At 67.6% G+C, this 13,060-nt stretch overlaps 1 protein-coding gene across 2 annotated transcripts; it reads right to left on the bottom strand.

Annotated features, from left to right (window-relative positions):
* Positions 1-55: 55 nt before the first annotated feature.
* On the bottom strand, positions 56-11,600 carry SLC6A16 (solute carrier family 6 member 16). 2 transcript variants are annotated; one of them, XM_044988547.1, is made up of 11 exons: positions 11,222-11,600; positions 10,052-10,209; positions 9,540-9,666; positions 9,075-9,250; positions 8,695-8,805; positions 7,952-8,082; positions 7,678-7,867; positions 5,879-6,080; positions 3,774-3,933; positions 3,231-3,414; positions 56-2,136 (listed from the first exon to the last, which is right to left on the bottom strand). In XM_044988547.1, the coding sequence occupies exons 1-11, from the start codon at positions 11,409-11,411 to the stop codon at positions 1,858-1,860; spliced, it is 1,908 nt and encodes a 635-aa protein (XP_044844482.1). In that variant the 5' UTR covers positions 11,412-11,600; the 3' UTR covers positions 56-1,857. The 2 variants fall into 2 exon arrangements, with proteins under 2 accessions (XP_044844482.1, XP_044844481.1); XM_044988546.1 differs by having other exon boundaries at positions 7,952-8,193; positions 11,222-11,599.
* Between the last annotated feature and the right edge of the window lie 1,460 nt (positions 11,601-13,060).

Genomic DNA, 13,060 nt, shown 5'->3' with positions numbered 1-13,060 from the left:
GGCTGGCAGAGCAGGCCACAGCCCACCCTCTGGTCACTCCCCACAGGCTCGCAATCACCACCCCGCTCGGCGTGAACAAAACACCTTTATTCTTCAGGCAAGAACAGCACCATGAAAACAATACAGTCAGTGACACACCCTCCCGCACCCAGCTGCTGAGGGGCTGTGGTTCCCCATCCCCCCGGGGAACTCCAGCCCACCCCTAGCACCTGCGGGCCAGCGAGAGCTCCCAGAGTGGGCAAGAGATTTCCAGATACCGCCCCCCCCCACTGCTTAGTACCCTAGCGAGATCCCCCTGCTCTGAGAAATGTATAAGGAAGCACAACCCCCATTTTACAGATGGGGAAAACTGAGGCCCAGCAAGGCAGGGGAGCCGGCGGCCAGAATTGAACCCAGGAGTCCGGAGGCCTGGCCCAGCCCCCTCCCCGTACGTACCATTGTGGGTGTTGAGTGAGTCTGGTAGTGTCTGTCAGACAGAATCTTCTTGTTCCAGGGCCGGTGGGTCAGACGCAGAGAGGGGCTGAGCCCAGGAGAGCTAACGAGGCATCTTGGGGCAGGGGGAGGAGGGGAATGGAGCCATGGGGGGTGGATAGATGGGGATTGGATGACAGATGGCGTGAGGGATGGATGGGGAATGGCTAGATGACAATACATTAATTCTGTGGGGCTCAGCCCCCCTCTGTTCTTAGTCCTGGATCCTATGGGGTGAGGCCTCCCCGTTAGCAGGAGGGGGAATAAGACCCACCCCACAGCCCACCAAAACACACCAGGCCAGCAGCATTGTGGCAACTTTCCCTTTAAAAAGAGGCCCCAGGTGTCCGACTGCCGCCCCTCCGAGTTCAGCGCAGTGCAACGCGGGAGACAGACCCAGCAGGGCCAGGCAGCCCCCCAGCCCCTGCTCCCCCATGTCACTGTTGCTACCATTAGTGTAGACAGCAGCTGCCCTCAGCCAACCCAGCAGCTGGAGCCTCCACGTCGTTGCACCAACTGGTGTAAACAGCAGCTGGGCTCACCAGGCCTCCCGTGCCACGTGGGTCGAGTCTACCCTAGACGCGCCCCGATCGTACACGGTTTCCACGCATACGCTATGGGGCAGACGCCCCACCCCCCACCCCGTCTTCCCGGCAGGATGAACCTGCCCATCAACTGTCATTGGCGAGACGGGCGGCAGCGTGGGGGGGGCTCGGGCTGTGGCCCCCCCAACAATGAAATCTGGCCCCATATCTTGGCAATGGACGCCCCCGTCTACCCCAGAGGCTCAGGCACTTGTGTGGGGCCCGGCTAGGCCAGGCTTGGCACGAGGGGGGGCTGGTGGCTCCAGCCCCGACAGGAGAGGGGTTAGTTAGCCCCACGTTTCTAAGAAGGCCTCAGCGGGGCACGGGCAGCCTTGGGAGAAAGACAAGATGGCCGCCCCTAGGCAACGCCGCGGGAACAACATGGCCGCCCGGAGTGTAAAGTAGCGAGAAAGGGGTGGGGGACCCTGCTCTGCAGGTTGGTCTCCCCTTCACTGCCTCAGTCCACCAATCAGAGCGCGCAGTGTTTTGCTCCACCAATCAGAGGCCGCTCCGCCACATGGGTCCACCAATGGGGGGTTGCTTTGTTCTTCCTTCCCTTATTGGTCCTTTGGCTCCGGGCGCCAAGTGAGCAGCACTTCTCCCTCCACCAATCAGAGAAGGCGCCTTCTTTCGACCCACCAATAGGAGGCCTTGGCTCTCTCCCAGCTCCACCAATCGAGCCCAGTGCCCGCCCTGGGCAGGGGAGCCCACACCATGGGGAGCCAGCCCCACCCAAGGGGAGGGGTCACAGATGCTCCCCTCCAATGACCTTTGACCTCTACCCCCTCATATCTCCCCCCCATTAGTTTGGCCCCCCCAGTAGGGAGGCCCCAGCCCGGGGGGGCTCCTCGGTGCGGACGGGCAGGTACCCATTGGCCGAGCACTCGGGGTCAGCTGGGCTCTCCGCCTCCTCCTCCTCCGGCTCCGCTCTGGGGGGCGCCCCCTGCTGGCAGCGCCGCGCCTGCCTCTCCCTCACCAGCTGCCGGACGTAGAGCGCGGGGATGGGCAGGGTGGCCACGACGATGAGCAAGATCAGCATGGCCAGAGCCCAGGGCGGGTACGGCACCCGCGTCTCCTCCGCCTGCGAGAGAGGCCGAGGGTCAAACCCGCCAGGGCCCATCTACCCCGGCGTCCCGGCTCCCCGCCCGGACCCGACCCGCGGGCCCCTCCGCCCCGGCTCCCCGCCCGGACCCGACCCACGGGCCCCTCCGCCCCGGCTCCCCGCCCAGACCTGACCCGCGGGCCCCTCCGCCCCGGCTCCCCGCCCGGACCCGACCCACGGGCCCCTCCGCCCCGGCTCCCCGCCCAGACCTGACCCGCGGGCCCCTCCGCCCTGGCTCCCCGCCCGGACCCGACCCGCAGGCCCATCTCCTCCGGGGTCTCGGCCAGCACCGACCCACAGGCCCCATTTACCCTGGCGTCCCGGCTCCCCGCCCGGACCCGACCCGCGGGCCCCTCCGCCCCGGCTCCCCGCCCGGACCTGACCCGTGGGCCCCTCCGCCCTGGCTCCCCGCCCGGACCCGACCCGTGGGCCCATCTACTCCGGCGTCCCGGCTCCCCGCCCGGACCCGACCCACGGGCCCCTCCGCCCTGGCTCCCCGCCCGGACCCGACCCGTGGGCCCATCTACTCCGGCGTCCCGGCTCCCCGCCCGGACCCGACCCACGTGCCCCACCGCCCTGGCTCCCCGCCCAGACCCGACCCACCGGCCCATCTCCTCCGGGGTCCCAGCTCCCTGACCAGCCCTGACCCACGGGCCCCTCCACCCCGGCTCCCCGCCTGGACCCAACCCACCGGCCCATCTCCTCTGGGGTCCCGGCCAGCCCCGACCCACAGGCCCCATTTACCCCGGCGTCCCGGCTCCCTGCCCGGACCCGACCCACGGGTTCCTCTGCCCCTGCTCCCCACACAGCCCCGCAGGCCCCTCTGATCCAGCTCCCCGGCCAGCCCCGACCCACTGGCCCATCTGCCCCGGTGTCCCGGCTCCCCGCCCAGCCCTGACCATGGGCCCCTCCGCCCTGGCTCCCCGCATGGACCCGACCCGCGGGCCCATCTCGTCCGGCGTCCCGGCTCCCCGCCCAGCCCCACAGGCCCCTCTGAGGCCAGCCCCATGGGCCCATCCATGCCGGCGTCAAGGCTCCCTGCCCATACCTGACCCGCCCACGGGGGGTCTCACCTGCACCTGGTCCCAGGCCTGGTAGGTGGGGGGGCTGAGGCAGATCTGCCCCAGGCTGGCCAGCAGCAGCCCCAGCATGGCCAGCAGGCTGCCGTAACGCCACATGTAGCCATAGAGCCGCCAGGGCCGCCAGCCCGTCCGCCAGGGCTGCCAGCCCAGCATGTTCTCCACCTCCGCCAGGAACCTGCGGGGGGCAGGGGTCAGCTGCGGGGGGGCGCGAGCCTGGGGCTCCCCAGCCCCCCCCTTGGAGCCAGGCCACAGGGGGGAGGGCAGAGGCCCGGGGGCTGCAGGGGTTGGGCCCAGTGGGGACCGGGGCTCCAGGGGAATGGGAGGCAGGGCCTTGGGGGGGCACCTGTGCACCCCATAGAGCTGGGCCCCAGGGGGGAGGGGAGGGACCCTGAGAGGGAGGGGCAGGGGGCCAGGCAGGGAGGGAAAGGACCCCCGGGGGGGAGCTATGGGGCAGGTACCTGTCTCCCCATAGGCCTAGGCCCAGGCCCCGGGGGGGGGAGGGAAGAGACCCCCAGGGGGAAGGGGGGCGGGTACCTGTCTGCCCCGTAGACCCAGGCCACGGACACGGCCTCGCAGGCCACCACGGCCACCAGGGGCAGGGTGGCCGAGTAGTCGTCAAACATGGAGACGAAGTAGCTGCCCGAGCGCTGCACAAACATCAGCCCCAGCAGGAACCCGACGAGGCAGCACAGCCCTGGGGGGGGGAGAGAGAGAGAGAGTCTGGGACCCCCCACATCCCAGCACTGGGAAAGGGGGGAGAGTCTGGGACCCCCACATCCCCCCACAGCACAGCACTGGGGGGCGGGGAGAGCGAGCCTGAGACCCCCACATCCCCCCACAGCACAGCACTGGGGAAGGGGGGAGAGTCTGGGACCCCCATGTCCCCCCACAGCACAGCACTGGGGAAGAGAGGGGGAGAGCCTGGGACCCCCACGTCCCCCCACAGCACAGCAATGGGGAATGGAGGGGGAGAGCCTGCGACCCCACGTCCCCTCACAGCACAGGGTGAGAAAGCAAGCCTGGGACCCCCACAGCACAGCACTGGGGGGAGGAAGAGCGAGCCTGAGACCCCCCACATTTCCCCACAGCACAGCACTGGGGGGCGGGGAGAGCGAGTCTGGGACTCCCACGTACCTGGGGCAGGGGGGTGGGGAGGGCTCTGGCTGGAGATGAGGGATTTGGGGTGAAGGAGGCGGCTCCGGGCTGGGGCACGGGGTTGGGGTGCGGGAGGGGGTGCAGGCTCTGGGAGGGGGCTCTGCAATCCATAAGGTTTTACGGAAATATGCTTAGGAGTCTGAATATGATGCAACTGGAATATGCTCCGTGCAAAAGGTCTCTTGGAAGGCACCATCACAAAGGTTACGAGTGTGGTCGTCCTATTTGTATGAATGTGTCACTCTTGTATCTGAAGCTAGAAAGATGAACTATCGCTCTGAGGGCCTCCTGTAATTATGCAAAGTGGGGGCCATTAATGGTGGTTTGGGATCTTGATGGCTCCCAGCAACCAGGACAACTGACTTAATAAAGTCACTTTTGCTTATTAATTGACCCAGAGTAAGTGATTAATACCCGGTGGAGCGAGCAGCTGCGCATCTCTCTATCGGTGTTATAGAGGGTGGACAATTTATGAGTTTACCCTGAATAAGCTTTATACAGGGTAAAACGGATTTATTTGGGGTTTGGATCCCATTGGGAGCTGGGTGTCTGGGTGCTGGAGTCAGGAGCACTTTCTAAGCTGGTTTCGGTTCAGTCTGCCGCTCTGGGCACGTGGTTCAGAGCCTGGCTCTGGGATGCAGCAGGCCGGCGCGTCTGGCTCAACAAGGCAGGGTTCTGAAGTCCCAGGCTGGCAGGGAAAACGGGCTCAGAGGTAACTTTAGCACGTGAGGTGACAGTCCTAAGGGGGTCTCTGTGACTGAACCTATCACAGGGTTTGGGGTGAAGGAGGCGGCTCTGGGCTGGGGCAGGGGGTTCAGATGTGGGGAGGGGTGAGGGCTCCAGCTGGGGGTGTTGGCTCTGGGGTGGGGCCAAAGATGAGGTGTTTGGGGTGCAGGAGGGGGCTCCAGGCTGGGATGGGGGTTGGGGTGTGGGAGGGGCTACGGGCTCCAGGCTGGGGCAGGGGGTTGGGGTCCCGTCAGCACTTACCGTGGCACCCAGAAGCGGCCATCAGGTTCCTGCAGCCCCTGGGTGCTCTGGTGGCCAGGGAGGCTCCTTCTGCTGCCCCTGTGTCCACAGGCGTTGCCCCCATAGCTCCCAGTTCCCGTTGTGATTCCCGGCCAATGGGAGCCGCGGAGCCGGGACGGGGGGACGCGAGCCGCGCGTGGAGCCGGCACTGGCCGCCCGGGCGCCTTGGGGCTGTAGGGTTCTGGTGGCTGGTTCCGGGAGCCGCAGGGAGTGAGCCTCAGCCCCGCTGCCCGGATTATTAATGGCCGATCGGCAGTGAAAACCGAACAACTAGCAGCTCTAGGACAGAGACGGCCTGGGACCCCCACGTCCCCCCTGCAGCACTGGCGGGGCAGAGCCTGGCACCCCAGAAATCTTCCCCCATTTATGTACAAAGCCCCCCATGTGCACAGTCATGCAGGTACCCCACTTCCTACCCCTCCCGTGATCCCCTCGCCCGGGCCCCGGCCCCGCCGTACCGGTGAAGAGGGTGGCGCGGCGCTGCAGGAGGGGGTAGCGGTCCAGCAGGGGGGTGAGGATGCCCTGCATGTTGCCCAGCATGGTGCTCAGCCCCAGGTTCAGCAGCATGAGGAAGAAGAGGACGGACCAGAACGGGGAGGCCGGGAACAGGGTCATGGCCTCCGTGAAGGTGATGAAGGCCAGGCCGGTGCCCTCGACGCCCTGCGGGGGAGACATGGAGACCGGGTCAGGCAGTGGGTACACGGGGACCCCTCACCCACTGCTATGACGCAGCTCCTCTGCGGTGGGGTGCCAGAGCTGGGTATATGGGCCCCCCTGGGTCAGGCAGTGGGTACACGGGGACCCCTCACCCACTGCTATGACCCAGCTCCTCTGGGGTGGGGTGCCAGAGCTGGGTATATGGGCCCCCCTGGGTCAGGCAGTGGGTACACGGGGACCCCTCACCCACTGCTATGACCCAGCTCCTCTGGGGTGGGGTGCCAGAGCTGGGTATATGGGCCCGCCCTGGGTCGGGGTGCAGGGTACACAGGGACCCCTCACCCGGTGCAGGGATGCGGCCCCCGTGGGGTGGGGCATGGGGCTGGGTATATAGAACTGTAAGACTGGAAGGGACCTCGAGAGGTCGTCTAGTCCAGTCCCTGCACTCATGGAAGGACTAAGTATCATCTAGATGGTCCCTGACGGGTTTGTCCAACCTGCTCTTAACAATCCCCAATGACGGAGATTTCACCACCTCCCTCAGCAATTTATTCCAGAGCTTCACCACCCCGTCAGGACGTTTCCCCTAATGTCCAGCCAAACCCTCCCTGGCTGCAATTTAAGCCCGTTGCTTCTTCCGATCCTCAGAGGTTAACGAGAACGATCGGCTCCCTCCTCCTTGGAGCAACCTTTTCTGTACTTGCAAACTGTTCTCCCGCCCCCTCTCGGGCGTCTCTTCTCCACAACCCTGTTTGTTCAATCTTTCCCAGTCTCCGGGAACGTCTCCCATCTTCCATGACTTTTCAAAGATAATTGCTAATGAGGAGATATCTCCTCAGCCAGCTCCCTGCGTATCCTAGGATGCACTTCACCAGGCGCTGGTGATCTGAAGACATCTAACTTGTCTGAGTCATTTTTGACTGGTTCTTTCCCTATTTTAGGCTCTGATCCTACCTCATATTCACCGGCCTGCGCAACGTTAGACATCCAGTCGCCACCAACCTTCTTGGTGAAAACCGAAACGTAGAAGTCATTAAGCACCTCGGCCATTTCCACGTTTTCGGTTATTGTCTTTCACCCCTCGAGTAACGGGCCACCCTGTCCTTGGGATTCCTCTTGCTTCTAATGTATTTGTAGACCCATTATGTCTCTAGCTAGTCTGATCTCGGTTTGTGCCTCGGCCTTTCCAATGTTGTCCCTACACACCTGTGTTATTGGTTTACATTCATCCTTTGTAACTTGGCCGAGTTTCCACTTTTTGTAGGACTCTCTTTTGAGTTTTAGATCATGGACAATGTCCGGGTTAAGCCGGGGGGGGGGGGGTCTCTTGCCAGACTTCCTGTCTTTCCAACTCGGGGGGATAGTTGCCCTTAAGAATGTCTCCTGGAAAAAGTGCCACTGGCTCCAATTGTTTTTCCCCTGCGAGTTGCTTCCCATGGGATTTTACCTACCAGCTCCCTGAGCTTGCGACAGTCTGCCTTGAAATGCATTGTCTTTATTGTGCTGTTCTCCCAGGCCGGGGGACCAGGGCCGGGGACACGGGGCCCCCTCCCAGGTTGGGGCGCGGGGCACAAGGGGACCCTCCCCCGTCCCTAGGCACCTTGTTCATCTCGTCCTCCAGCCGGCAGTCGGTGACACCGTGTCCCTGCAGCGCGGTGCCCAGCTCGGCGGGCAGCCTGTGGTACCAGGCGCTGTACTGGGGTGGGGGCAACGCCGCCGGGTCCAGGGTGGGCAGCTCCAGGGTGGGCAGGCCCCCGATCCCCAGCAGCTGGGTCAGGATCTCCACGTTCCTGGGGGCGGACGGAGGGAAGGCCGGGTCAGTGCGTGCCCGGAATGGGGGGGGGGACGGGCGTGGAAGAGGGGGCACGGCTCACCTTGCCACGCAGGCCCTGGCGACGGCAGTGGCCCGGAAGCCCAGCACGGCGAAGACGACCAGTGTGGCCAGCAGCGAGGTGAGGAAGTTGATGGTGGCCACCAGCAGCCCGTCGGCGTGGCAGTCGTTGTGCTGCGGGTTGTAGCTGGAGTAGGCGATGACGCTCCCGAAGCCCAGCCCCAGCGAGAAGAAGACCTGGGTGGCCGCCTGGCGCCAGACCTGCACGTCGCCCCAGACCGCCAGCTGCGGGCAGCGGGGCGTGAGCCATGGGGACGGGCACCCGGAGCCCCAGGTGGGGGTCCAGGTGCTCCAGCCCTGGGGAGAGTGGGGGGCCCGATCCGGCTGGGGTCAGGGGCTGGCGCTCCTTCTGGGGGATTCCAGCCAAGGGGGACCTGATCTAGCCCGGGGAGGCTGGGGCTTGTGCTGGGGGGTCTGGCTCGGGATGGGGGGCCTGTGGTCGTGCTGGGAGTGCCTGATCCAGCCGAGGCGGGGGGCAGGCAGGCCCTGCCGCTTGTGCCCGGGATTCCAGATGGAGGGGTGGGGGGGACCCGATCCAGCAGGGGGAGGCTGGCGCTTGTGCCAGGGGGATCCAGCCAGAGGTGGGCGGGGGCTATGGCTCAGGCCGGGGGATCCAGCCGGAGGTGGGGGGAGGGGGGGGGATCAGGGCAGGGATGAGGGGGCTGGGACCCGGGCCGGGGGATCTGGCCAGGGCGGGGACCCGATCCGTCCAGTCCCCACTCTCACCTGGGGGGTGAACATGATGCGGACGCCGTCGGCCGCCCCGTCCAGCAGCAGCCCCCGCACCAGGAAGCAGAGCAGCACCACGTAGGGGAAGAGGGAGCTGAAATACAGCACCTGGGGGGGGGGGGCAGGGGGCAGTGAGGGGGGGCTCTCACTCTGTGCCCCAACAGCCTCCCAAGCTTACCCCACCCTGAATCCTCCCACACCCGGGGGGAAGGTTATGTGCCCCACCCCGAACATCTGGGCCTGACCTCCTGCTCACCCCAGACAAACAGGTGGGGGGGAGGTAATGAGGAGGGTGGCAGCGGGGTGATGGGAGGAGGGGCAGTGGGAGGGCAGCAGGGGCCAGGGGGAGACAGGGGGGCAGTGGGGGCCGAGCTCACCTTGCCCGAGGACTTGATGCCCCGGATGAGGGCGCCGCAGACCAGGGCCCAGGCGACCAGCAGGCAGCCGGCCATGGCCAGGTTCACCCCCCCGCCGGCGCCGATCGACTCGCTCACGTCCAGCGCCTTCCGGTACCAGTAGTAGGTGGTGGGGGAGCTCTGGGCACATTCAGGTTCTGCCAACACAGAGCCCAGCCGGGTCAGAACCCCCCCGCGGCCCAGCCGGGTCAGAACCGGGCAGCCCCCCCCCCCCCCCCCGCATTCCAGCCCAGCCGGGTCGGAACCCCCCCGCGGCCCAGCCGGGTCAGAACCCCCCCATGGCCCAGCCGGGTTGGGACCGGGCAGCGCCCCCCCTTCCCTCCCCCGCCCGCCATCTGTAGCGGGATCAAAATGGGGCCTGGGGCAGGGGCTGGAGGGAGGGTGGCGCCCCCCAGTGGCAGGCGGGGGCTGGGCTGTAGCACCTACCTGGCTGGCTGCGGTTGGCGCCGAGGGGGCAGCTGGCCCAGGGCAGGGTGGCGCGGAAGGAGCTGCCGAGGTAGAAGAGGCTCCAGGCGATGATCACGTTGTAATAGAGAGAAACGAACCCACAGACCTGGCACGGAGACAGGGGTGAGCCCGGCTGGGACCCGGGGACCCCTCGCCCGGTGCCAGGACGGGCCCCCTGGGGGGGTGTCAGAGACACAGGGACACCTCGCCTGGTGCAGGGATGGGTCCCTGGGGTGGGGGCATGTGGACTCCTCGCCCAGTGCTGAGATGGGCCCTGGGGGCTGGGCACACGGGAACCCCTCCCCTGGTGCTGGGAGACCGTCCCCCCCGCGAGTGGGACAAGCGATGGGGACAAGGGGACCCCTTTCCTAGCACTGGGCCAGGCCCCCCGGGGGTGGGGCAGGGGCGGGCAAACGGGCACAATTGAAACCAGCAGGAATTCTCCCACTGGTGCTGCGAGCTTCCCCGCAGCAGTGCCCCCCCGCACTCACCACGCAGCTGGCGAAGCCGATGCCGACCAGGCGGGGGCTGAAGTGCTGCCAGACCCCGATGCTGCCCTGGCGGATTCTCTGCCCGGCCGCCAGCTCCAGGAAGAAGAGGGGGATCCCCACCACCAGGAGGATCAGGAGGTAGAGGAGGATGAAGGCTCCTGCAGGGCGGCGATGGGGGGGGGGCGGTTTACAAGTCTGGAGCAACCCACAGAGACACCCCCCCCCGGAGACACAGTCCTGGAGACCCCGGGCCCCCACCCCACCAACCTGTTCCTGCCCCGTGCTGGGTTTACAATGGTGCCAGCGGTGCCACAGAGCCGGGCCCTTGCTCAGAGGGGCCCCGGGCTGCTCTGCTCCCCCTGCGCCCCGAGACCCCGCTGGCTCCCCCCCGCCCACTACTTACTCCTCTCAGCCAGCCACTGGCCAGCCAATGGCTCCTCTCCACCCCTGACCCCACCCCCTGCTCTCACCCCCCAGCCGGACCCCAGGGCACCTCCGGGCAGTCTCTGCTTCCCACCACCTGGGGGCCCCCGTCTCCCTGGAGCTGAGCCACCTGGGACCGGTGCAGAAGCCCGGCCAGTCTCAGCCAGGTGTGTGGGGGGAGGCGGGGGGGGCTTGGCTGGGCCCGGGTGGGGCAGGGGCCAGAGCGATTCGGACCCCGGCATGCTGCCGGCTCAGCCTGGCTGACACAGTCGCCTCCCAGCAGGGCCGGTGAGTGGGGCCAGGAGGCAGGGCGTGGGGGAGGGGGTCTCTGGAGGGCCTGGGGCGGGTGCTGGACTGTGAGGGGGTAGGGCAGATCTCTGAGTGTTGGGGCACTAGGCAGTGGGGGGGGTGAGGCTGTGGGCAGGAGGGCGCTGGGCAGGGTGCTGGCGTGCAAGGTGCTGTGCATTTGTGGCAGGGTCTGGGGGGGTGCTGGGCATAGCAGGTCGGGGGGGGGCTCTGGCCACAGAGAATTAGGGGGGTGTCCGGTGTTGAGCAGGGGGGCGTGTGGCACGGCATGGGCCCACCCCCGAGGGGAAGCACAGGGAGGGCTGGGCCCACAAAAGGTTAATCTGGCCCTGTTCCTGCCCCCAATCCCCCAGCACCGCCCCCATATACCTTGAGACCCTCTCCTCCTCCCTGCCCCCCAATCCCTTGAGCCCCCCCTTGTTAACCCAGCCCCCCACTCACCTCCCCCGTTCTGGTGGCACAGGTAGGGGAAGCGCCAGACGTTGCCGAGCCCCACGGAGAAGCCGACCTGAGCCAGGATGTATTCGGCCTTGTTACTCCAGGCCGGGCGGGCGGGGGGCTCCTCCGGCAGCCCCCCCAGGCGGAGCTCCCCGGGGCTCGTCCCCTCCTCCTCCGGCTTCACCTTGTCCATGGCGGGTGGAGGGGGCTGGGGCCACGCACACTGACACGGGAACGGCCTGCACCTGAGCACTCGCTCGCACACTCGTTCACACCAGCTCCCTCCACCCCCGGGAACCGCCCACCCGCACTTCCAAACACGGCCCCTCGCTTGGGCACCAGACACACACGCGTGTGTTGCACGTGCAACCCCCCCCCCCCGCCCCAATCACACTCACTCACCGGCCCCCAGAGCCCAAATGAAAACCTGTGAGAAACAAAACCAACAGACTGATCAGGACAGATGGGGCTTTTCGCACAGGCAGTGCTGGGACGCGGCCCCTCTGGGGTGGGGCGCGGGGGCTAGGTATCCGGGGACCCCTCGCCCGGTGCACCCCCACCCCAGAGCCAGCCGCATCCCAGCGCTGGGTGAGGGGTCCCCGTATACCCAGCCCCCTACCCCACCCCAGAGCCAGCGGCATCCCAGCGCTGGGTGAGGGGTCCCCGTATACCCAGCCCCCTACCCCACCCCAGAGCCAGCCGCATCCCAGCGCTGGGTGAGGGGTCCCCAGATACCCAGGCCCCCTACCCCACCCCAGAGCCAGCCGCATCCCAGCGCTGGGCAAGGGGTCCCCGGATACCCAGGCCCCCTACCCCACCCCAGAGCCAGCCGCATCCCAGCGCTGGGTGAGGGGTCCCCAGATACCCATCCCCCGCGCCCCACCCCAGAGCCAGCCGCATCCCAGCGCTGGGTGAGGGGTCCCCAGATACCCAGGCCCCCGCGCCCCACCCCAGAGCCAGCCGCATCCCAGCGCCGGGCGAGGGGTCCCTCTATACCCATCCCCCGCACCCCACCCCAGAGCCAGCCGCATCCCAGCACGGGGCGAGGGGTCCCCGGATACCCAGGCCCCCGCGCCCCACCCCAGAGCCAGCCGCATCCCAGCGCCGGGCGAGGGGTCCCTCTATACCCATCCCCCGTGCCCCACCCCAGAGCCAGCCGCATGCCCCAGAGAGTCTCAGAGGAAGAACTCGGGGGAAACGTACAATATTTAAACAAATTAAACAAGCTAATTGCATCGCGCTCGCAGACACCCCCCCCCCGACCCCCTCCGAGCCCGGGAGGGAACCCAGGAGTCCGGGCTCCCACGGACTAGCCCCCCCCCAGGGAAGGGGGGGCACCGGAGGGGCACATCAGTGGGGAGCGGGGGGGTTGTACACAGGTGCCCCAACCCCTGGGACCCCCCGCTGGGAGCCCCCCCAACGGCCCCCACCCCGCGCGGGTCCCGCCGGGTCCCACCTGCCACCGGCCGGGGGGCGCGGGGCCAGCGTGGCCGCTCATGGCGCCTTGCATCAGCCGGGGGGGGCGGGGCCGGGCGGTGTCACCCGCCCCCCCGCTCCCCCCCCGCGCTGCCCCGCCCCCCCGCGCGCCCCCAGGCACCTCCCCGCCCCTCCCGCTCCTCCCCCCTCGCTGCCCCGCCCCCCCCGGCACCTCCCCGCCCCCCCGCCCCCCCCGGGCTGCTCTACCCGGCACCTGGCGGGGCGGGATCCAGGCGAGGGGGGCCCGCGGGGGGCGGGGCTGACGCGCGGTCGCGAGGCGGCTGGAGCCGTTGGAGCTTCCCGGGGCTACGGGGTCTCCCCGCCCCCCAACGGCCCCTCCCAGCGCCCCCCCCCCGCTCCCCCAAC

The sequence above is a fragment of the Mauremys mutica genome, chromosome 15 (assembly GCF_020497125.1).
Source record: "Mauremys mutica isolate MM-2020 ecotype Southern chromosome 15, ASM2049712v1, whole genome shotgun sequence".
Lineage (NCBI taxonomy): Eukaryota > Metazoa > Chordata > Testudines > Geoemydidae > Mauremys > Mauremys mutica.
Note: the sequence above shows the minus strand (reverse complement) of the source record. Positions and strands in the feature narration are given on the sequence as shown.